Here is a 23,378-nt window from a genome sequence, read left to right on the forward strand (position 1 = left end):
CAGTACTATGTTTTCCTGATTATCTGTCAGGAATCCAGTGTTCTTGTGTTTATATAAGCCTGCCGCTTCTTTAATCTTTTTATGGAGGTTAAAATGAATCATGTTTTTGTTGTAATGACTCTATCTCTGTACACTTCGAGCTAAACCAATTTTCTTTTGCTATTTTAATAGCCCTTTTTATTTCGTTATTTATGTTGTTGTAGTAATTCTTATTATCTTTAGCGTTTCTTCTGTCTTCCATCATACATAGAATCTCCTCCGTCATCCATTCCTTTTTATTTGTTCTTTCAGGTTTTAAGTATTTTTCTGTTATTTCTTGACTTACTTTGTGCAAATTTTCTAGTTCTACATCTGTGTTATCTGTTTCTGTACGGGCCCATGGTTTTTCTGTACGAGCCCACGTTTTTTCTTTTAGGCGTTTTTGTACCTTTTCCTTTACTGTTTTATTTTTCAGTTGGTTAATATCGTACTTCATAATTTTTGGTCTTTGAACTTTCTTTAAACTAAGTTTCATTTTGGCGATAAGTGGATTGTGGTCCGAATTTATGTCGGATCCCGGGTACGCTTTAACAGATGTTATAGAGTTTCTAAATCGTTTGTTAATAAGAATATAGTCTATTTGATTTCGTACTGTGTGATCTGGAGTATCCTGGGGAGATTTCCACGTATATAGTCGTCTTGGAGGAAGATCATAAAAGGTGTTTGTCACTACGAGCTGTTCTTCAGTTGCAAATTCAATCAAACGGTCTCCGCGTTCATTACGTTCCCCTAGACCAATTGCAATTCTTTGCTTTAAATTTATGTTAGTTTTGTCTGACTATATATTGTTGGATGCAATAAATAAATCTTGTACCTTTTTCCAATTGAGAAGTACTTCGGAGGATAAACACAACTGCGGATTTGGTCAACATCGTGAAGGGCCGTAAGCTGCACTACTTGGGACATATAATGAGAAATCAAGACAGATACGAGCTACTTCAATGCATTTTGCAAGGTAAAATTGAAGGAAAAAGGGCTCAGGACAAAGAAGAATATCCTGGCTTGCTAACTTGAGAGCATTGGTATAGAAAGACCTCAACACAGCTATTTCGTATAGCAACCAACAAAGTCATCCTAACCAGAATGATCGCCAACGTTCGGAACGGACAGGCACCCTAAGAAGAAGAACCTTTCTCCAATAGCCATTTTACCCTCCGAATTTGGTACTTAATAATATCATGTTCTCACGTAACTAAAGATTTAATATAATTATAAACTGCTTAAATTATTTCATGGTTAATATTTACTATCAAAAACTAAGCACAAACTTACCACTAAATCCTCGTTTTTTGAGTTCGTCTAATAGAGCACAGGCATATTCATGTATGGCTTTTAGAGTCCGCTCATTGACCTCATCCGGAGCAACATCTCTAAGCCATTGAATCATAGCTTCTTCAAGTTTTGATTTTTTCGGACCTTCCTTTTCCAGTGTTATAGCTTTCATTTTTTTAAGAATTTCTGCGTAAGTATAACCTGGGAAATGTTCTACCTAAAATACAGTAGGTACGATTTAAATGAAAAATATTATATAATTTCTAGTTTATATACTCTATGGTTTGTTTAAATGTTAAATTTTTGTAAAATAACATAGTGGGAAGTCGTTCAGTGACGAGAACGCAAGTAGACATAATTATAATCTAATCTATATAATACAAAATAAGGTTCCCAAGAATTTTAAAAATAGACAGCTTTATTTTTGTTTCGAATGTTTTACATCATTTTAAAACTTAAAACTTACTCTATTATTCTACATAATTGCCGTTTCTATCCAAACTATTTTGCAGACGATGCTCCAACTGTTCTATCCCCATGTTATAAAATTCTACCGCCAATTTATTGAGGAATCGAGTAATCTCTTCCTTGACTTTATCATCGGTACTGAAGCGTAAGACACCCAAGTGTTCCTTTAATTGTGGGAATAAATGATAATCACTTGATGCTAGGTCTGGACTGCAGAGGGATGAGTTCAACAATAAAGCCAAAATCTCTTAGCAGTTGTTCAGTTTGATGTAAGACGTGAGGTCGAACGTTATTATGGAGAAGCCTCACACCACTGAACATAAATTGTGGTGTGGTAAGTCTCAGGAATATGCAAAGCAAGGTTGTTATTGGTAAACCTCTGATTTTTAAGCCATATTCGTTCAACTTTTTCGACAATTTCGTCTAAAACTGAAAGATCCATCTTCGAAGGCTGCTAGGCTGGCATTAAGCAATGCAGCAAGGCGTTAGTGGTGGGGTGAGACAGAGGGAGAGTTAAATATTTAAATAGTGATAGCAGTGACAACAAATATTTTAAACGAATGGAAAAATACCCCAACGAGTTAGCAGTAAATTTATTGGACAAGTACACACACCTAAATAGATTAAACATTAGAACTCCTCTTGACTTACCAATTAGAAAATAGGCGTCTAGACTTAGTTTTAGTTAGTTAAGCTTAGTTAAACGTTCGTTTAACAAAAATGCTTAGTGTTACTTTTTTGTATGTAACAGATTATATTTTAAAACAAATAAAAAATAACAGCGACAACAGAATAAAGAAGAAAAATGTTCAATGTGTGACTCATTGGACTAATTAACCTGTATTCGTCACATTTTTTTGCCGCTTTTACTGCTTCTTTGCAATTTGCTATAAAAACAGACAAACTTAGCCATTACTCAAGTATTTCAATAAAAGTATACAAGTCATTAAAAAGCTTAATTAGAGCACTCATGTGGTACTCTTGTATCATTTTAAAGAGTTTAGCTTTGCTGTTGTCTGGTCCAGTTGCTCTCTGGGTTTCGGCTGATTATATTCTTTGAAGAACTTCAGATTTTAAAATTTCGGGTCCTTGATTTAAATTGCTTTATATGTTTGGAGAAAGAAAAAGAGACAACTGGATGACCGACGAAATACTCGCCAGGATGGACCAAAGAAGACAAGCTAAGAACAAAGGCAGTCACAATTACATAATCATTAACAATGAAATCAGAAAAATGATAAGAGAGGCAAAACAAACTTACTATGAGGAACAATGCAAAGAGATAGAAGATCTTAAGAACAAATACGACCTATTCAACCTACATAAAAAGGTTAAAGAAATGGTAGGGCTGCAAAAAGAAACCACAACACAACTCTTTTAGATAAAAATGAAAATACTATGATAACGACTGACGAAACGCTAAAACGATGGAAAGAATATATGGAAGAGCTCTTCGACGTCGAAAGAGGAAACCTACAAGACATATCTTCCGAGGACAGAGAAACAAGTATAGAAATTACAAAGAAAGAAATATTGTATGCACTAAATAACACCAGAAACGAAAAAAAAAAACGGGGCCAGAGCAACTGCCTATTGATATCCTTAAAATAATAGAAAATTACTACATGGATGTTCTCTTGAAGGTCTTTAATGAAATTTATCAGTAACCATTCAATGAATGGTTGACCTCAACATTTATTTGTCTCCCAAAAAAAAATTCTAGAGAATACACCGACCACTGCACCATAACCCTGATGTCTCACACACTTAAAATGTTTTTAAAGATAGTCCATAAACGCATTTACACAAATACTTGATATGAATATTGACGAAACCCAATTTGTAGAGGGATAGGTACCTGTGAAGCTCTTTTTGCATTCAACGTTCTAATCCAGAGATGCTTGGATGTGCACCAAGATATGTACGTCTGTTTCATAGATTACAACAAAGCTTTCGATAAAGTCTACCACAAAGAGCTAATGGACGTCCTCAAAGCAAAACAATTACAATGCAATGACCTTCGAATTATAACAAATCTATATTATAAACAGAAGGCACACATACGCATTAATGAACACACATCAGAAGAGTTCGAAATTAAAAGAGGAGTGCGACAGGGGTGTGTATTGTCACCACTACTATACAATGCATACTCTGAAGAAATTATGAAAATAGCTCTTGAGAGAGAATCAGTAGGAATAAAAGTCAATGGAACACCAATTAACACCATTAGATATGCGGACGATACTATCATAATAGTAGACAACCTCCAAGACCTCCAAAAGCTAATGAACAAGATAGTTGAGTATGGAGAAGAATATGGATTATTAATAAACATCAAGAAAACTAAATTTATGAGGATATCAAAAACCCAAAATAATTATGAAAGCCTGACATTTAACGGTAAAACTTTAGAACAAGTTGAAAACTACAATTATCTTGGCACAATAATTAATCACACAAACGATTACTCCAACGAAATCAAAGTTCGAATGGAGAAAGTACGAACAAACTTCAATAAAATAAGAAAGGCACTTTGTGCAAGAGAACTGAAATTAGACTTGGGAGTTAGTCTGGCAAGGTGCTATATTTTTTCGACTCTGCTTTACTGGATAGAAGCATGGACACTTAACGCGTCGACTACTAAAAGTTGGAAGCATTTAAACTGTGGGTGTATAGAAGAATCCTGAAGATATGGACGGGGCATGTAACAAACAACGAAGTCATGAGAAGAGTCAACAAAAGAATGAAAATATTGGAAACCATCAAGACACGAAAGCTGCAATACCTGGGGCATGTTATGCGTAATGAAAGATACAACATACTTCAATTAATTACACAAGGGAAAATCCAGGGCAAGATAAGTGTAGGAAGGACAACAATAAGATTTTGAACAATCCAGTTATATAGTTACTTCATTTTTCAAGTATTCCTCATTTATTAATAATAAATTTTTCTGCATTATCTACCAGAGTATTAGTGATTTTCTTATTATACATGCCAGCCACTTTGAGGATTTACTTGTGTGTATTGAACATGTTTCTTTTTTTAGTTATTTCATTTCTTAACATCGATCCGTTTTTCACTTATCTTTAGCCGCTCGTATTTTTTGTTTTATTTCTCTTTGATTTCTTCTGTATTCATCTTACTTATGCTTGTATTGTTTTCTTTGTTCCATAACCTCTAGTATTTCTTCTGTCGTTCATTGTTGTTTTTTGAATCTATTATTTACACTATGTTCCTCTAGTATCTTGGTCATATGTTTACATGAAATAATTTCCATGTTTTCTCAACATTTTCGATTTCACGTTTGTTGACATCTGAAATAGTAAAATTCTTTTGCTGATGTTTTTCTCTATTCGTTTTAGCCTGATTCTTGCATCGCCGAGGAAAGGGTTGTAATCAGAACCAATATCTGCTCCAGGGTACGTCATAACTCTACTGATGAAGTTCCTAAATCTTTCGTTGATAAGTATATTATCTTTCTGATTTCTTATACGTATTGAATTATCTCCAGTGGTTTTCCAAGCATACAGCTTGCAAGGAAGTAGCATATAGTATGTGTTTGTTACTGCCATACTGTGTTCCTGGTAAAAATTAAAGAGTCTCAGCCCTCATTTATTGTTGTCTCTCAGGCCATATTTTTCTACAAAATCTATTCTACGCTCTTTACCAATTTCCTTCATTTATATGTGTGAATTCGTTGGATTTTAAACTTTTTAATGTTGCACTAAGCGCATTATACTGAATTTCTATTTAATTGTCATATTTTATTTCTGCAATAGAGGCATATACCTGTATTAGGTTAATATTAAATGAAGTGGTGCGCAGCTGTACGTGCATTATTTTGTCATTTATTTACAGATTTGCAGACATATTTATCTAATTCCGATGTTACGAAAAATTCCTACTCAGGTTCTATATTGTGGGTCGCCGTTATCATTCCCACTATCTAAAACAATTTTTAATTGAAGGTGATTACTTGGCAACATCGCACTTAACGAAGCCCTTAACGATAACTTTTCAACGAAATCATATTGCACTTAACAATTTTGCAGAGGCGTACCAAAAAATTTTTTAATTATTTATTTAAACACATAAGTAATTACCTAAAAATTAAATCTAAGCCTGATATAATTATTAAATTATCATGTGTCTTTTAAGAGGTATCTTATAGTTCTCTAACAAAATAAAGTAAAATATTATTGTTATTATAGAGTACCTAATGCAGTACTTCAAAAATCAAAAATCTTTGCAAAATACTTATTTTTTCATTAGATGAAACAATTTGAAATTTTAACATACGATCTCGTCATTGCACTTCATTTTCTATTTATAGAATTGCTGTCTGCTATAAACGTTATATTTGTTTCGTTTTAACTTGATTTGAACTGATTTAATTATTTATTTAAACACATAAGTAATTACGTAAAAATAAATCTAAGACTAATATAATTATTAAATTATCATGTGTCTTTTGACAGGTATCTTATAGTTGTCTAACAAATTAAAGTAAAATTTTATTCTTATTAGAGAGTACCTAATACAGAACTTCAAAAAACAGAAAACTTTGGAAAATACTTATTTTTTTCATTAGACTAAACAATCTGAAATTTTAACATACAATCTCGTCATTAGACATCATTCTCTATTTATAGAATTGCTGTGTGCTGTAAACGTTGTATTTGTTTTTCTTAATTTAAAGTTTCCTTGTGTTTATTTGTTTATATAAATATAAAAATATAGTATGAAGTTTATATAAATTAAAATGAAGTAAGCTAAACTATTATTATGTGAATACGTGTATATAGTAGTGCATTTGTTTATTTCAGTAAATTCTCGAAATATGAAATGAAGATGGCACTAACTACTAAAGAGTTAATAGCTTTGTTAGAAGAAGACTGAGATTGTAAAAATGCTGACTTAATTAATGTGGTTTATTTGCCGCCGAGATTAGATTAGAAAGTTTCTGATGTAGAAGACATTGATGATAATATAATTTGTAAAGAATCAATAAAATCGGATATTGCAGGTACATATGAAATACAAGTGATTGGGAATTCTGACGATTCTGATTATGATATTCCTCTAAACCACAGATAAAACGTGCAAAGAAAAAACCAGGCAAAAATAGTAAATCCAAATTTGTCTCAAGTTGTAACAACAGATATTCCTTCGTGCTCAGTAGTAATTCAACAGCAGTCTGATTGATATTTAGACTATATAAAAGCCAACCATGGAGGCAAGTCATATATTGAAGTTTTTTCACTCTTTTTTAATAACAAAGTAATTGAGAGCATTCTATATTTTACAAATATTTATACATCGCAGAATAACCGTCACGATTTTGACATGAATAACATAGATTTAAAAAAAAATTATTAGCGTATGTATATTATCTCGTTCACGCTCTGCTTCAAGTTGATATGCATTGGTAAAAGGATGAGGATAATAGACAGATTCGACAATATTGGTCACATTACAAAAAGAGAAGATAGTGCAAGAATGTAGGATACGCAAAAGTAATACTATTTATTTATGTAAAAGGTGTAGAATGTAACTACACCCCGAATGTTTCGAAAATTTTCACCTTAAAATTTAATTTACATTTAAGATATAATATGTTCTTTTACTAAAAATTGTACTGTTTTCCTTGAAAATGTGAAAAAATCTTTTTGGTTATAAATTAATCTTAACTTATGCGTTTTTATTCCAGTCTAATAAATTAATTGTTAAATTTCTCTTTGTATATTGAGCGGCCGTTAATGGGTTAATACTATATAAAGAATAAATTTGCCTCAAATTTACTTTACTTACCTCAAAACTATTTTAAAGTTAATAATAAAGTCTATTTAATAAATATATTCCCAAGAAATAGAGCACACTACGCCTATGCACATATTTAATGTATAACGAATAAACTAAAATATGAAATTTCTCTCATTCCCATTCTTTCTAAGATTATATATACTATATATATATACTAACAACAAAGTTTATTAGGGTTGCAGTCAGAAAATTGGCCGGGATGTTAATGAAACACTCTTATGACTTTTTGTCTAGCTTTCGGAATGGTTTTATTCATTGACATTTGACTGACATTTTACATTGTTGCCGCTATCGTTTAGTTCAATTTGTAGATTAGTCACCTTTAATTGAAAATTGTCCGACATACAACGTACCATGTTTGTGTCTGTTGTTTCTGAACCAAGCTATCGTAATTCGCTTACACCATTAACTGATAATTTTAAGCGTTCGGATAATATTTTTAAATTTACCGGTAGTATAAAGCTCTCCTGTGCCTATCTTAATGGTGGGTTTTGCTATTTTGAACACTGTGAGATTCTTAGCACCCACCAAAGTGCTGCACAAGACTAGACCGTGATTTTTGTTCTCTTCGCCATAGCAATATCCTGGGAAATAATTAACAGTATGGTTTCGCGATGCGTTCACTGTTATTATGTTACCACAAGTAGTAAATATAATAGTATAATAGTATGTACAAACAAAGAGTAAAATTAATTATGAAAATTTGTATTGTTTACCTGGCTTCTCAAGTAATCTGAAGGACTTCGTTCTTCGTATATTTGTATCAACGCTCGTAACAAATCCAAATCCATCTCTGTTTATCATGAAATAATATAAATAAAAAGTTAGTATTAATTAGTGTTGCCCAAAATCGGTCTTGGTCTTGCAGTCTTGGTCTTGTTCTTGCGTTTTTGCAAGACCAAGACCAAGACCAAGACTGCCTAATTTTAGCAAGACCAAGACCAAGACTGACCGTGCAAGACTTAAGCAAGAACAAGACTAAGCCTGCGAGACTCTTGCGTCTTGCAGTTAGTACTGAGTGTGGTTTTAGCGAGTATAGTAGTTCGGGTATATGCTTAAAGACTCTATGAGACGCAAAAAAATATGTAATAAAAATTTGAAAAACTGGACTTATGCGCTTACAAACAATACCATAAACATACATACCTACCGAATCAAAATATTCGTTAAAAAAACACATTTGACACGTGCTCAGAGATCATAATTACAATGTAAAAATAAAATATTTTGTACATTCTTTTCCAACAGACGACTTCTTCGCTCTGAAATTAATTGTCCATATTTTGAGAATAGCCGCCCTCTAATCATAAAAATAATCTTGCATTGCGCCGCCGACAGTAATATCGTATTGATAATAATTCAATTTTTTTCTCATTATAATTTAGTCTGGAGGAATCTAAATAAACAAATCTTATCGGCCTAGGACTATAAATTGTGTATGCTGAGTGTGCGATGAGATCATTGGGTTAAACAAAATTTGCTGAAAGAACGCGGCTACGGCTAACATTTAAAAGCAACGAGACAAATTAATAGCAGATAATGTAACGACGGGGAAAATATTGCTGGCAAACTAAAAACGAAAGAAAGGACTGATTGTTTTATTGTGCGGAGTGACCTGAACATCCAGGATTGTTTAGACTATTGTTTTAGACGTTTTCATGAATAAATTGAAAATTAGGTAATTAGTTTGTTTTCTTGATGTTGTTGCTATTTAATAATTACTTATGTTAGTTATCTAGGTTCATAATTATATTTTTTCTCAATCAGATTATTATTTTTTTTAAATTTAACCAAGACATTTTCTGCCCTTGTGACCAAATTAATTTTTTTTTGTACCCATATTTATTATAAATGACTTTTTAAAGGGTACTTTAAAATACTTAGTTTACATGAATACATCTTAGTGGCCCACTGTTTTCTCTTCAAAAAAGCGACGGAGCTGAACGTGTTGAGTAGGATCTCCTTAATTTAAAATAATTTCTTTTGATTACCACTGTTTTTTTACTATTCTTAATTTTTTCAAGTTAGTTTTTTTATATAAAAGTAGAGATAAGATTGGTAAAAACATTTATTTTGCTTTAATAAGTGGATTATAGTTTGTTATCTTATCACCTAAAAAATCTGTGCCCTTAATACATGTATGTGGATTTTTTGCCCATCATGTCCATCAATCCCTTTCTAGGCAGATAATGTTCTTTAAAATACAGGCATGTTTATGTCATTTATTTACTTTAGTTGTATTTCAACCATGTTTTAGCACATGTAAGCTTAGTAAATGCAAACATTTATTAAGAAACAGATTGACTTCCGTGGGGCCTGGTAGATAGCTGAGTTAGTTAGAACATAGGCACGGATAGCTTAGATCGTGCCTTCAAACCCCACCAGGTGTCAGTTGTTTAAGACATTTATGAATTTGGTTAGTCTTTATTATGGCCATGTTAATTCAAGCTTAAAATGTACTTACTCTGTTACGTTGTTCTAAGATCTAAAGTAACGTTTAATAAATAGCAATAGGCAATAGGGTAACTGCAATACTTGCAAGACTCTTGCTGCAAGACCAAGACCAAGACCAAGACCGGGAGTGCAATACCAAGACCAAGACCAAGACCAAGACTGTCTAAGTCTCGTCTTGTTCTTGCATTTGGGCAACACTAGTATTAATGTCGATTATATAAACATAAAAAATATATGGCTTTATATTTTATATCTTTCACCTCTCAGCACATGAGACAAGTATTGTATTTTGCTCTTTGATTATGTCTAATAATTATTTTTGTTTACTCATGCCCCATTAATTACTTTGTGTAGCCATGGAATTCTCAGTATCCGTCTGTATATATACATCTCAAAGGCATATATGCTGTTTCTGTTTCAGAGCCAATTGCCCAACTTTCACAGCCATACAGCAAAGCACAGAAAACGTAACATCTGATCACTCGGATTCTGAGCTCTAAACTAAGGTCTCTTCTCGTAAAGAATGTTTTCATGTTCATAAGTGTTATCGCTTATTCGATTCTTGATAAGATTTCTTTTTTGTTTGGGTTACACTGGCTGCTCCCAAATATTTTATGGAAGTTACCTGTTCTTTTATTTGTCCCTTGGCATACAAATATATCTTTGTTGATATTTTTAAAAATACTAGAATTTTAGTTTTAGAAACGTCCGATTATTATATTTAGTAGTTCACTGTGCGTTGGGACGGCATCATCAGCGTATCTGACCTGATTTTGAATATTATAAACTTAATAAAATTATATTTACTTCCTATAAAACAAAACAACAGTCTATTATTAACGATTTATAAAAAGAAAACTTAGGAAAAAAAAAGGAATTAACAACAACTGCAGAACAGTCTGTTTCCATGCATAAATCTACTTCCTTCTGTAAAAACTGTCTTATTCTTGCAAAAAATGCATGGTTATTCCTGATTTCGTACATGCGGCTTTAATTTTTACCAAAGTTGGAGTTTTTAGTGGAACAGCATAATTTACTATTTTAAGTAACACTAAATACAAAAATAACAAGGGTTAAAATTTGGCCCATTGATTCGACCACCTCTTCCAATCCATAGATTTCCATAAAGACAGCCACCGTGCAAAGTCAATTAAATCATGTTAAACATTTTCTAGAAAATTAAGGTAATCCTGTCCTTAAACAGCGAGGTAATTCAACATGTGTAAAGGGGTAGTGAAGCGCAATATATATTACCGCATCCTGTTGACACCACTTAGCCTCTCCTACTCAATTCTTATTTTCACTTTAAAGTTGGTACATACCGGTAACCTGGGCAACCCCTCTGAAGATTGAGTAACCAAACCATACATAGAAAATAGGGGGTTGAGCGAAAGGCTAACAATCCTCCTTTGTAAAACTCAATTGTTATGAATAGAATGGCTAACGAAATAACCGGACCGATTTCATAACGACGAACTCAACAAAGAAAAATGGACATAGTCATTGTATTAATATTTGGAACCTGGAATGTGCGAACCATCATAAACTCAGGATCTATGATTATTTTGGCAGAATACCTTGGAAAATATGGAGACGGCATTGCCATGGAAATTATCGGCAATGCAGGAAATCAGATAAAACAATATTTGACGTTGCATTGGTCAAAAGCCGTAGTAAGAGGAGATAGGTAACTGACTTCCCTATTTGACATCAACGTGGGAGTGGGACAGGTAGACGCACTATCAACAATGCTCTTCAACTTAGTTCTTGAGGCGGTCATCAGAAAAACTAATGTACTCTCTCAGATAAATCGATACTTGATATGCAGATGATGAAGCAAGCGACGACTAATATGTATGTTCAGTGCGCTTAAAAAAAGTGAAACAATAAACCAAGTTTATGACAGTCTATAGGACATTTGAAAATAAATGGAAAGTTTCGAACGTAGATTTGAGGTTCGAATCGGTTTTTAAATGCCCCTTTGTCCGCTTCTTGTCTAACGACGATGATAGGTATAATAAAAGGTTGAAGTTGTGGAGTAAAGTGTTGATTTATTGACAGCCACTGGTAATTACATAATATGATGTTCGTTAGGTAACTACTTATGATTGACTGTAGCAGATTGCGCTTACATGAGCTCAAATCCCCAATTAATAATCTCACAAATAATTCATACCTCAGCACAGAGGTTATTGCTTCCTATCATACCATACCAACTTTGCACTATTATCTTACATTACAATTTAATCTAGGCCATCATTGCAATACTTAGGAAGTTCAATTAGAAAAAATATGTTATTCGACAATTCATTAACAGGTGAATGGACTTTAATTATTAAAATATTACTCGATATCATTTTCACAATGTTTGAATTATACACAGTGAAACTATAATAGATTAAGAAGTTAAGAATAATGTGAGATTACAAATTAAGGGGTTAATTTGTGATTGAACAATAAAAATCAATAGGCACCTGGCAATAGACAACTTTATCTTTGAAATTATGGATGGGCCTTTACATATTTGGGTACAAAAATCAATCAAAAGAATTGTGTAAGCAGGAAATTAATGCACGTATTGCGAGTATAACCTAAATGACTATTTACAGAACATTACTTAGAACCGCAGTATACAATATATGGATGTAAAGTTTTGGTAATGATAAAAAATATGAAGAGCAACTAAAGATATTCGAGAAAAAGATAATGAGAAAAAGCACTGAATTAGAGGAAACTACGAGATTAATAAATTGAATGAAGAGTACGATATATTGAGTGATTTGTAAAAAAGTTAAAGACATGTCTTTGGAGATATCCATGATTGGGATATGTCCAGAGACAAGAAGATATAAAACCAACAAACAAAATGTTTCAATGGAAGCCGAAAGGAAGGCTAAAAAAGGAAGACTTAGAACGAGATGGTGGGATGATTGGAAGAAAACCTGAAAACTATAAATGTAAGACAATGGAGTAGAAGGGTACAAGAGAGGTCTGGATAAAACGACATAGCCAGACTGACAAACATTTATCTAGGGTTATGATGCCAAAAGAAGAAAAAGAAGAATTAAACAGAACTAGTAACTGATTACCGATTACACCGATCCAGACATTTATAATAGTTAATGAAAAGACTGATATGTTTTTGTCCACACTTATGACAAATCAAAAGATGGAAAAAGGAAAGTATTTTTGAAGTCTGTAAACAATTTTAATTCCTAGCTGAGCGCTTTTGGCTTACAAAGCCACCTTCAGAGCTATGGTCAAATATTTAAGTATCATTACTAGAAGAAATTATTTGGTAACAAAATTACATTTCTTTATCATTTTCTTCTTTATTATTGAAAAACACGAAAAGACTTCACAGAAAACACATTAAAAAATTTGGTTATGGTACGGGTGTCAAAACCCGACCATTTATTAGACCAGCAGATAGAATCTGCTGCTTTAACTCCAATAAATGGCGGGGTTCTGACACCCGTACCATAACACATTTTTCAATGTGTTTTTTCTAGAGTTCAGTGTACAATCCTGTTTGTGATTTTTAGAAATAGAAAAAATAAATAGAACCATCTTTTTCTGTAATTTTGTTACCAAATGATCTCTCCTAGTAGTGATACTTTAAATATTTGACCATAGCTCTGAAGATGGCTTTGTAAGCCGAAAGCGCTCAGCTAGGAATTAATATTGTTTACATACTTCAAAAATAATTTCCTTTATCCATCTTTTGATTTATAATGATTGTTTATTGAAGTTTTGCCTCCTTTATTCTACAAGGATTGTCACCAATATATGCATAATAATGAGCATTGCGCGAGTTAAAAATTCAATCTTTTGTAAAGATCGCTTTATCGCAAAATAAACTATGAAACAAAAACTAGAATCCAGATTCTTTCTTTTCCGCTACAGTTTGCGTAATCAATACAGGCAGGGAAATCATGATCTAAAATCGCATGAGCTTTTAAAAAAAATGTAAATTGAATATTGGACATTTTTAATATACATTGCAGCAAGCCTATTTAGGCTAATTTTAGGATTATAGTTAATTTCGACAAATATCGTCAAAAATATTGTCATTATACTTGTCGGTAAGGTCCGAGTATCTATCGGTGTCACCATTTTTTGTAATTAGTAAATGCATGACTAAATGAATATTAGCATATTCTTCAGTTGAAAAATCAAATATTCTGAATCAAGGATAACTTTAATTTCTGTGTCAATAATAACACTATAACAGTAGCAACATAGCTATAATTGTTTGACACTAGTAAAATAATTTGACTTCTTCTGTCACTTTAATTTTGTTATCCATAAGGAAACTGAATTTTGTAGTTGGTTGTATACCATAAATCACAAAATTTTTATTAAAAAAATCCTTTATAAAAGGTATGGTAATATAAAAACCCTATCGGACTACATCACAGAACGTTTTCGAAATAACTATTCCATCATCAGTGCTATCTGGATTTACATATTTGAAGTTACTAAATAAATGGGTAAAAGCCCTTTAAATATAGTTGAATTAATTTTAAATTACATTTTTAATGTTAAAAAACTAGGGTGTTTAAATTATAAACGGGATTAGCTACATAGTAACGTAAGACTTCACTGGGGTTGCTAGTCCTTAGACGAAGTGTTTTTGAGGACTTGTTGACAGCAACTTATTAAGTTGAGAAAATCACATGTGTGTACACACAGTGTATCCATTAGGCCAAGACTTACTCTTCAACATAACATCTCATTTTGTTCTTCATCCTTAAATCAATTTTAATTTATAGTTTTTAAACTATGTCTAAATTCTGTAAAACAATTAGGTACTGCTTTTTTCGAAACATACAGCCACGCTTATCTATGTGGACTCCATTATGTTGCTCACACATGTAAACTTGCATCTCTTTTACTTCCTGATCATAACTTTACTATTTTACATGCATTTAGTTTGAAGAGAATTTTATCTAAAGTACCTAAAGTAATATTTAACCAACATTCTTGGTACTAATGCGTATGTTCCTTCCCCCTTTTCATATATTACATCCTTTTACTTCAAGACGACAATTTAAATAATTGCATTCTCATAAAATTGATACACCTTTTTCTCTTTTTCAAAACTTCACATACTTTACTTCACCTAGGTACCATAGTCTACATACACATATACAACCATTAATACTCTTTTGAATTCTATTAGAATCCCCATTCTTTCGGTCATTTCTACAAAACTCGCACACTATCAACAGTATATTATCCTCAATCGATATTGCAGTTGATTAAATGACGTCATCGCTTGAAGGCAAATATTTATCTTACTTCTGTCATCAGTTGGTTGTTGCCACTTAGTGGATTCACTCCACTCCACGACACTCATTTTTAAGTAGTTTTACTTGGGAAAGCAGGGTGTTTAACGGTTGTAGCTGGTGTTCGGCTTTTATAGATATTCGACCCCTTTCTCCAAAGAGAGCTGTCGAAGTTTGGGCGACCACACTTCTTGCTATAATTAGATGCTGGTTTTCGGTATTAAGAATATCTTTATTAACTATAAACACTACACAAAAATATAACACTAAATTAAAACTATTTAACGGAGCGATAAATGAGTAACATAAAATCTTCAAGACCCATCTTGTTATTATGCCGGTTTTGCGTGACGTAATTGCACTTCCTTGTTTGTCTACCAGGTGGGAGCTGCTTTCAAAATATGCTATCGCCTCCGCTGAGTCCGAAAGAAGGAGAGGGAGAAAGGTTACGGCTTACTGACTGCTCTCTTAGTCAGATTACTTGAAAGAACAGAAAAAGAAAGGCGCGTACTTTCAAATGAATTAGCGAAAAAATATTACTAACACTACTAAAACAATACTTATTTCTAGTGTTTTCACTGATGATGATCCATGAATTATAAACGTTCTGAAAATTTATAAATACATTTTGCATAATTTTTAAAATTTTTAATTAAGTTTATACCATTTTACAAAAGTATTTACTCCATAATAAGTTTTTTAAAACTATGGTATACAGCAAACCACAGGAAATTTCCCTTTTAAATTAATATAGATTAGATTTCATACCAGTTAATAAACTAATAGAACAAATAATGCTGATTTATGTGACGACACCTAAAATAATAATCTTCGTGATAAATAACGAGAAGCTCGAGAATATAGAAATTTTGGTATACAAATAAAGAGACAATGTAGAATATAAAGTACTCAGATGATAGCTTTTATTCTCACTACTACTAATGTTCAGGTTAGCTCAGACTCGATATCACAGAAATAGTTCGCTCAGAGCTCAATCTTTTTGGTACTGTAGGTAGGTGAATGAGTAAATTTTTCCTTTATAGAGAATAAGATCCCTATGGCTTAAGTCTGAATAAAAATATTTTGCTTGTTATTATTATTTACGATACAAATTTTCTTCTTCGCTCTAAAAATAGACTAACTTAGCTCAATTAAATGATAGGGAAAGAGCAACATTGTGAATATTACATATTGCTTGTCTTGTACACTTACTAACGAAAATCGCAACTATTATCTCTAAAAACTATATTTATTTTCATATTTACCTTTTTCCTGCCCATCGGGTAATTTGCCTATGTATTCTTCGCCATATTCTTCGCCGGTATCTAGCGGACCTAATTGTGCCTCTTCCTCTAATAGCTTTTCTTCTTCTGTCGGTGGGATGATTCCCCCTTCCTTTTTATCGTCGAAATCAGCATCTCCCTCTTCGCCAAATTCTTGAAGATCTATTTTTTCATCCACTTCAGTCATTCCTACAATAAAGGTAGTGTAAATAATTGCAGCTTTTTAATTTCTGTGCAAATTAAAAAGTACAAAACTATTAAAAGTATATAAATAAGCAAATTAATGAGAATTTTTAAAGGTAAATAATATATGCAGCAAATCTGCTATATAGAATTTGAAAAGTCAATTCAATAAGATCGATAACTAACTTAAACACTATAGTCTCAGAATATTGATCACTAGTATATTCATCTTATACAGAAACAATAGTGGAACAAACAGGCTTCACGCCACCGTCCATAGGTATAGTTAGCGACCTTTCAGCTGTTAGGTTGCTTGATCTACCTCCTCATTTTTCAACCTCATACAATATTCCAGCGAGTGACAGAGTTTGGGAAATGTAGGACTAAAAAACAAGTGTAATTTCTAATAGTAATAAATTAACTGCAGTTTAATCTTGTTCTTCTTCATCTTCTTTGTTTTTCAATGTGCCTCTAGTAACTTGTCATTGCATCGTTTTCGTGGTCTTCCTACTGAACGTCTTCCTATTCAGGAACCGTCTCTTGCTGTCTTTACAACTCTATTTTTTGTCATTCGGCTTACATGATCGTTTCATTCTACTCTTCTATTTCTTGATGTTCTTCACTTTGCGTCTACGTCGTATATTTGTATTTTTTATTCGTCGTTTATTTGTATGTATTTCTAGCTCTGTCTCAAAGTGTTGTTTTGCCATCAATTTTTCAAGTGTTTTTATCTCTGCTGTTTCTAGCATCCTTTTTATCCTGTCTGTGTCATGTTGTGTTTCTGCCGCGTATGCCTTTAATAATCTGATGACTGTTTTGTAAATTCTGTCTTTCATTTCTTTCCCGATATTTTTATTTCTCAATATTCCTTTATTCAGGCAACCTGCGGCTCTGTCTGCTCTATTTACTTGATATTCCACTTCTGTTTCGAGCTTTTCGTAGCTATGTAGATAATGTGATGGCTAAATATTTAAACTCCATCACTTGTTTTATTCTGACCTTCCAGCTCCAATTTATATTTAAGTAAATTTGCAGTTATAACCTTGTATTTTGTCTTTTTTTGGGGAAATTAACATGTTAAAATCTTGTTGCTTTTCTTTTATATACCTCTTTCTCCTTAATATCTATTTCTTCGTTTGTCGTCACTTCTGGTGTTGGTGATTCACTATCGTCACCTTTAGCAAACAGAGATGCAAAGTATTCCTTTGTCCTCTGATCATTCTCCATCTTTTTTTTTTTCGTGTTCCCTAGAAATTAGATTCCATCTGTTTCGAGAAGCTCAACCAGTGTTCCCTTTTTATTTGTCGAACTAAAGTATTCGTTTTATTTCTGATTCGTTTATAGTGGTTGTATACCTGTTGTGTTTGTTGTGTTCTGTATTGTAAAAAGGCTTTCTTCTTTTCTTGACAGTTTGTCTTTACTTCCTATGTATACCATGGGCTTTAATTTTTTGGTATGTTAGTGTTCGCTACTTTTTTCTCTCCAAGTGAGTCTGTTGGTGCGTTAATTATGTTATTTTTGAGATTTTCCCAGCTTTCTTCGATGTTATTGTTTTCTAATATTTCATTCCCAGCAATCTTCTCGGATATTCTTTTTCTGTATAAATATTCCGTGAATTCCGTATTTAGTCCTTTGATTCTGATTTTTGTTTGTGTTGGCGCCGCTTTTTTGGGTGTAAAGTATTTCATGACAATTGCCGAAGACAGCTACGATCTTAGCTATATGGTAAGAAAACTGCAAGAAGAATATGAGGTGGCAGGTCTAAACATGAATATGACAAAATGTGAATATCTCTCAGTGGGAACAGATGAAATATGTGACCTAGTCTTGGAAGACGACAAAATCAAAGGCGTGCAATCCTGCAAATATTTGGGGGTCATTTTCAACAAGAAGGGAAATAGCGCAGACGAAATCAGGGAAAGAATAAACAAGGGCAGAGCAGCGACCCGTGCCTTAAACTCTCTTCTCTGGTAAAAAACAATTCGACGAGAAACCAAAAAACACATTTACGGTAGTATAGTCCAAAGTATTACACTTTACGGTTCGGAAGTATGGGACGTCACCAAAGCTAATAGAAACAAACTTTTGACGACAGAAATGGATTATCTGAGACGAAGCTGCGGTAGATCGAAACTGGAGAGAGTTAGAAACGAACAAATAAGAAACGAAATGAAAATGGAGAGAAATATCAATGATGACATAGAAAGAAAACAATTAATCTGGTTCGGACATGTTAAAAGAATGCCAGAGTACAGATGGCCTAGGAGAGTACTGGAATGGATCCCTCCTGAAAGAAGAAAGAGAAGACGACCACGGAGAAGTTGGCGCAACGATATTGATGAAGCAATGGCGGCAAGAGACTTAGAAGAGGCAACTGCATATGACAGAAAAAGATGGAAATTGGGGGCGGAGAAGCGGCGACAGCCGTAATAAATCCGTTATTATATTATATATATTTCATGATAATTCTTATTTTATATAATACTAGATTATGGTCGCTACCTACATCTAAGTTGAGGCATTTTAGGTCGATTATTTTTGATGGATTTATATCTCTGTTGGTTATAACATAATCTATCATATGCCTTTGTCCACAGGTGTTATTTAATGTATATTTGTGTTATTCTTTATGGATATACATGTGTTGTTTATTCTAATTTCATTATTCGTGCAGAAGTTTATCATCAGTTCTCCATTTTTTTTTCGATTTTAACATTTCCCCTTATATTTTTACTTAATTCCGGGTATTACTTGATTGCCTATTCAAACGTAAAAATCCCCCGATATTATCATCTTCCCTATGACTTGATCTACTACTTATTGTAATTAGTTATAAAACGTTTCCCTTGTTATTTGAAACTTGTTATTTTCTGGGCCGTATACCCCGGTAATGTTCAGGTCTTCCTTCCAAGGCTACACCTTCTTTGGCGCTGTTTTCTTGTGCTACTCTACTGTAGATTAGTATGTAATCACCTAATTTTGATTGTCTTTTTTCTTTTTTTTTTGTTTCCTTTAGAGCGCAAATGTCTATTTGTTTATCTTTCAGCACTTGGGTTATTTCTTGGTCCCTTGAGTTGAGCGACAGGATATTCCATGTAGTAATTCTCATCTGGGTTTTGGATATTTTTCGCTCGTCCTTATTTCTTGACGTGGTCATCTTCATAGTATCAATCTGGTTCCGAGGCTGTACACTGTTTCTTTGAGCTGTATTTATTTCTACTATTGATATGTTACTAATCTTGCCAATCATCCTCCACGTTTTATCCGGGCTTGGGACTGGCTGTGGTAATCGCAGAGCTATTCAATCCACCCCGCAATTACCCCATGCAGTTTTTTGGGGAGAATGAAACTTAAACTGATAATAATTGAAAAGCAGTGAACATAGACATTACAACAAGGTTGTCTGAAATTTTTTCAAACTAAAAGAAGGCAGAACGTTTCAATTAAGATTTTTAATATCGATAGAGGATGCATTGTTAATTCACCTTTATAAGTTTAAATGATTTTTTTTAATAGATAACATACAGCGAATGTAAAAATATGTATGGCCATATAAATAGTTCACGCTAACTAAATACATGATGGAGATTAAACAAATAATAATTAGTTTAATAGTAAGACTAAAATCGGTTCTACAGCTTTTATCCTGTTTTTCTTACCTTCCTCAAATCCTTCCTCTTTCTCGTAAATCATTCCTTCCGCTCCATCTTCTGGTTCTATTTCACTGATATGTTCTCTTTCTTCCATTATTTCTTCCTGTTCATATTCCTTTTCTATTTCCCTACCATCTTCGTATTCAACTTTTACACTTTCTTCATATTCTTCCTCTTCTTCAGATACAAACTCTTCTTCTCCTTCTTCCGCCTCCTCTACTTCTTCTTCTATTTCTTCTTCTTCCTCTTCTGGCATTAAAGTAGATATTGTAATAGGTGGAATATCTTCGGCACTTTCGACTGCTTGCACATCAACGAATTTTGTTAGAGTGTCCATCCATACAGCTAATTTATCGCTAGTCTAAAACATATATTCACTAAAATACAAAAAAAAATAGTCTGAAGTTTGTCTCTTTCTAAGATACAAATTTCAGATTGTGTCGCAGATCTTAAGGATATTGTAATTTAAATCATGTATCGTTATAACGAATAAGAAAGCTTTTTCTCAGAGTACCTATCCGTTTCATATGTTGGCAACCATTATATTAATTAGCATTTTCTTGACTGCTGTATATAACAATCTTTCTGTCATATTAAACCCAGTTGTTTGATTTTCAAGCCAGGAAAGGGTAAACGCCGTTAAGATAGACAAAATGTTCTCACACCGAGAATTCAATTTTTTTTAAATTTTTTTACGTTCTATGCGATTAAACAGTCAGTGCAATTTTAACCCGCCAAAGTGGCCCTAGCATTGGCTTCATTTGGAATGAATAGCTGCAATTTTATTAGAAGGCAAACAAACTACGTACTGCCTTGACATTACCAAACATGACATAACATTATTAAACATACAAATCAATGAAAGCTTGCAATATCGCCAAAAATAGAGAAATGGAAAAGATTTTACTGTAATGCAAATTGATTGTTTGAAGCAAATGTATAAGGATTCAAATTAAATGTAAATATTCAAAAACACGCTCAATAATATAAAAGCGGAAGTTAGCGTTAACGAAAAATTAATTAAACTTTGATCAAATGAAAGGCAGATATCGAGCACAGTTTATCAATTAAATCTTGCCTAAGTATTTTCGCTTCCTAGAGCGTCTTCAGGGGCATTTCGTCAAATTTGTGGCCTATCCACAAACAGTTTAAAATTTTTAAAATTTTTTTAAAAAACGGCGAAGCTACATAATAATTGGCATCGGGAGAGAGAATCATTCTCATAGAAGTCATATTATGTGTGGTTTTTTAGTGTCTGTATTCTCAGTGGCTGCGTGATGAGATGATCAAACCAAAAATTACGGCTTTATTTTTATGTGTTGTGTCTGAAAGTAAAGTAATGTGTTTTGTAAAACCGTAAATTGCCGTTCCCACTTCTCGTCGTCTAGTGGGTAAGAAGATAGGAGGAATTTCTTTACGATTCTTGCGGAGAGTTCCAATGCAAGTTAGATCTTTACTTCTCAATACCTCTATCAGCTCTATAGATGTAAACTAGTTGTCAAAGGTTATAGATCTGTTGGTCCCATAGAGAGGAGTGGTTAAGCGCATAACAGCCTGTGTCGGCTTACTATATCTTTTCTGTTCCTCTGTAAGTCCAGTACCGTCAGAATTTTTTCCTGTATATGTATGTACATATATATATATATATATATATATATATATATATATATATATGTATATATATATATATATATATATATATATATATATATATATATATATATATATAAGAACCTATTCTTACAGCCGAATGTTGTTTATTTCTTCAGTAAACCAAGCAAGCTTGCAGAAAATATTATTTCTGGTCGTCAGATTGCCTTGTTGATCACCATCAAGAGAAGAAAGTTGGAATATTTTGGTCATGTGATGAGAGGGAAAAAGTACCGATTGCTCTAGTTAATTATCCAAGGAAAGATTCAGGGCAAACGAAGCGTGGGGAGACGACGCATATCTTGGCTGCGCAATTTAAGAGACTGGTTCCAGTGCATATCTAACCAATTATTTAGAGTAACAGCTTCAAAGATACGAATAGCAATGATGATTGCCAAACTCCGTAGCGGAGAGGACACTTGAAGAAGAAGAAAAAGAATATATATATATATATATATATATATATATATATATATATATATATATATATATATATATATATATATATATATATATATATATAAGCATTAAATAGTAGCTAGTTCAAGCATCAGTACTATCAGGCGATGCCGTCTGGGAGACGGGGCGTTAGTACTTAAGGGTGTAAGTTTCTCTGTAACTTGAAGGACATATAGTAAAGAGGAATATGGAGATATTCAAGTCAAAGAGGTCATGTGTTGTAGTCTGCAGAGAACTTTATTATCAACAGTGTTATTTGAAGTTAACCTTAATTGGTCACTTTATCGTGGAACCAAAACTTCTCAAGAAAAGGTATTTATTAACTAAGGAAGTAGAGTAGGAGTTTTCGACTGGAGTATATATATATATATATATATATATATATATATATATATATATATACATTATATATAATTTCTGTGGTCTTCCGGGTTTGACTCCGCGTTAAATAGTTTTGGTTTTTGGAAAAACCATTGTTTTGACTACTTTTGGCAAGGTCACACTTGCATTGTTAAGTTAGATTAGTTCTGGTTTTTCCCGATGTTCGAGAAGAACATCAGAAAGAAGCAGAATAAAGACTAACAAAACGCAAAAACCGGGCAAGAACAGCCCACATCCTCGATCGCCAAGTAACTCGCCGAGACACTCGGCGCAGAGTCACTCGGACCTTGAACCGGATGCCTTAGCAAGTAATTTCAGATCTAAGATGAGTCACTAGAGAAAACATCGTGCTAAATTTCTTGTACTTAGAACTTCCCCACGACCAGTGCTATAGGAAAGGGATGGTCTGAAGCACT

At 32.9% G+C, this 23,378-nt stretch overlaps 2 protein-coding genes across 2 annotated transcripts in view; one reads left to right on the top strand and one right to left on the bottom strand.

The window, feature by feature from the left end:
* The window catches only part of LOC140442209 (uncharacterized), a 142,029-nt gene that overhangs the window by 87,401 nt on the left and 31,250 nt on the right, over window positions 1–23,378 (top strand). The gene's annotated exons all lie outside the window — the stretch shown is intronic.
* LOC140440637 (uncharacterized) overlaps window positions 1–23,378 on the bottom strand; it is a 119,086-nt gene that overhangs the window by 86,700 nt on the left and 9,008 nt on the right. Inside the window, exons 3-6 of the mRNA XM_072531008.1 lie at window positions 20,479–20,833; window positions 16,619–16,825; window positions 8,325–8,401; window positions 1,312–1,528 (exon numbers count right to left, since the gene is read on the bottom strand). Coding sequence (XP_072387109.1) covers window positions 1,312–1,528; window positions 8,325–8,401; window positions 16,619–16,825; window positions 20,479–20,833 — 856 coding nt within the window. The remainder of the gene's footprint in view (window positions 1–1,311; window positions 1,529–8,324; window positions 8,402–16,618; window positions 16,826–20,478; window positions 20,834–23,378) is intronic.

Source organism: Diabrotica undecimpunctata, chromosome 5, assembly GCF_040954645.1.
Source record: "Diabrotica undecimpunctata isolate CICGRU chromosome 5, icDiaUnde3, whole genome shotgun sequence".
Lineage (NCBI taxonomy): Eukaryota > Metazoa > Arthropoda > Insecta > Coleoptera > Chrysomelidae > Diabrotica > Diabrotica undecimpunctata.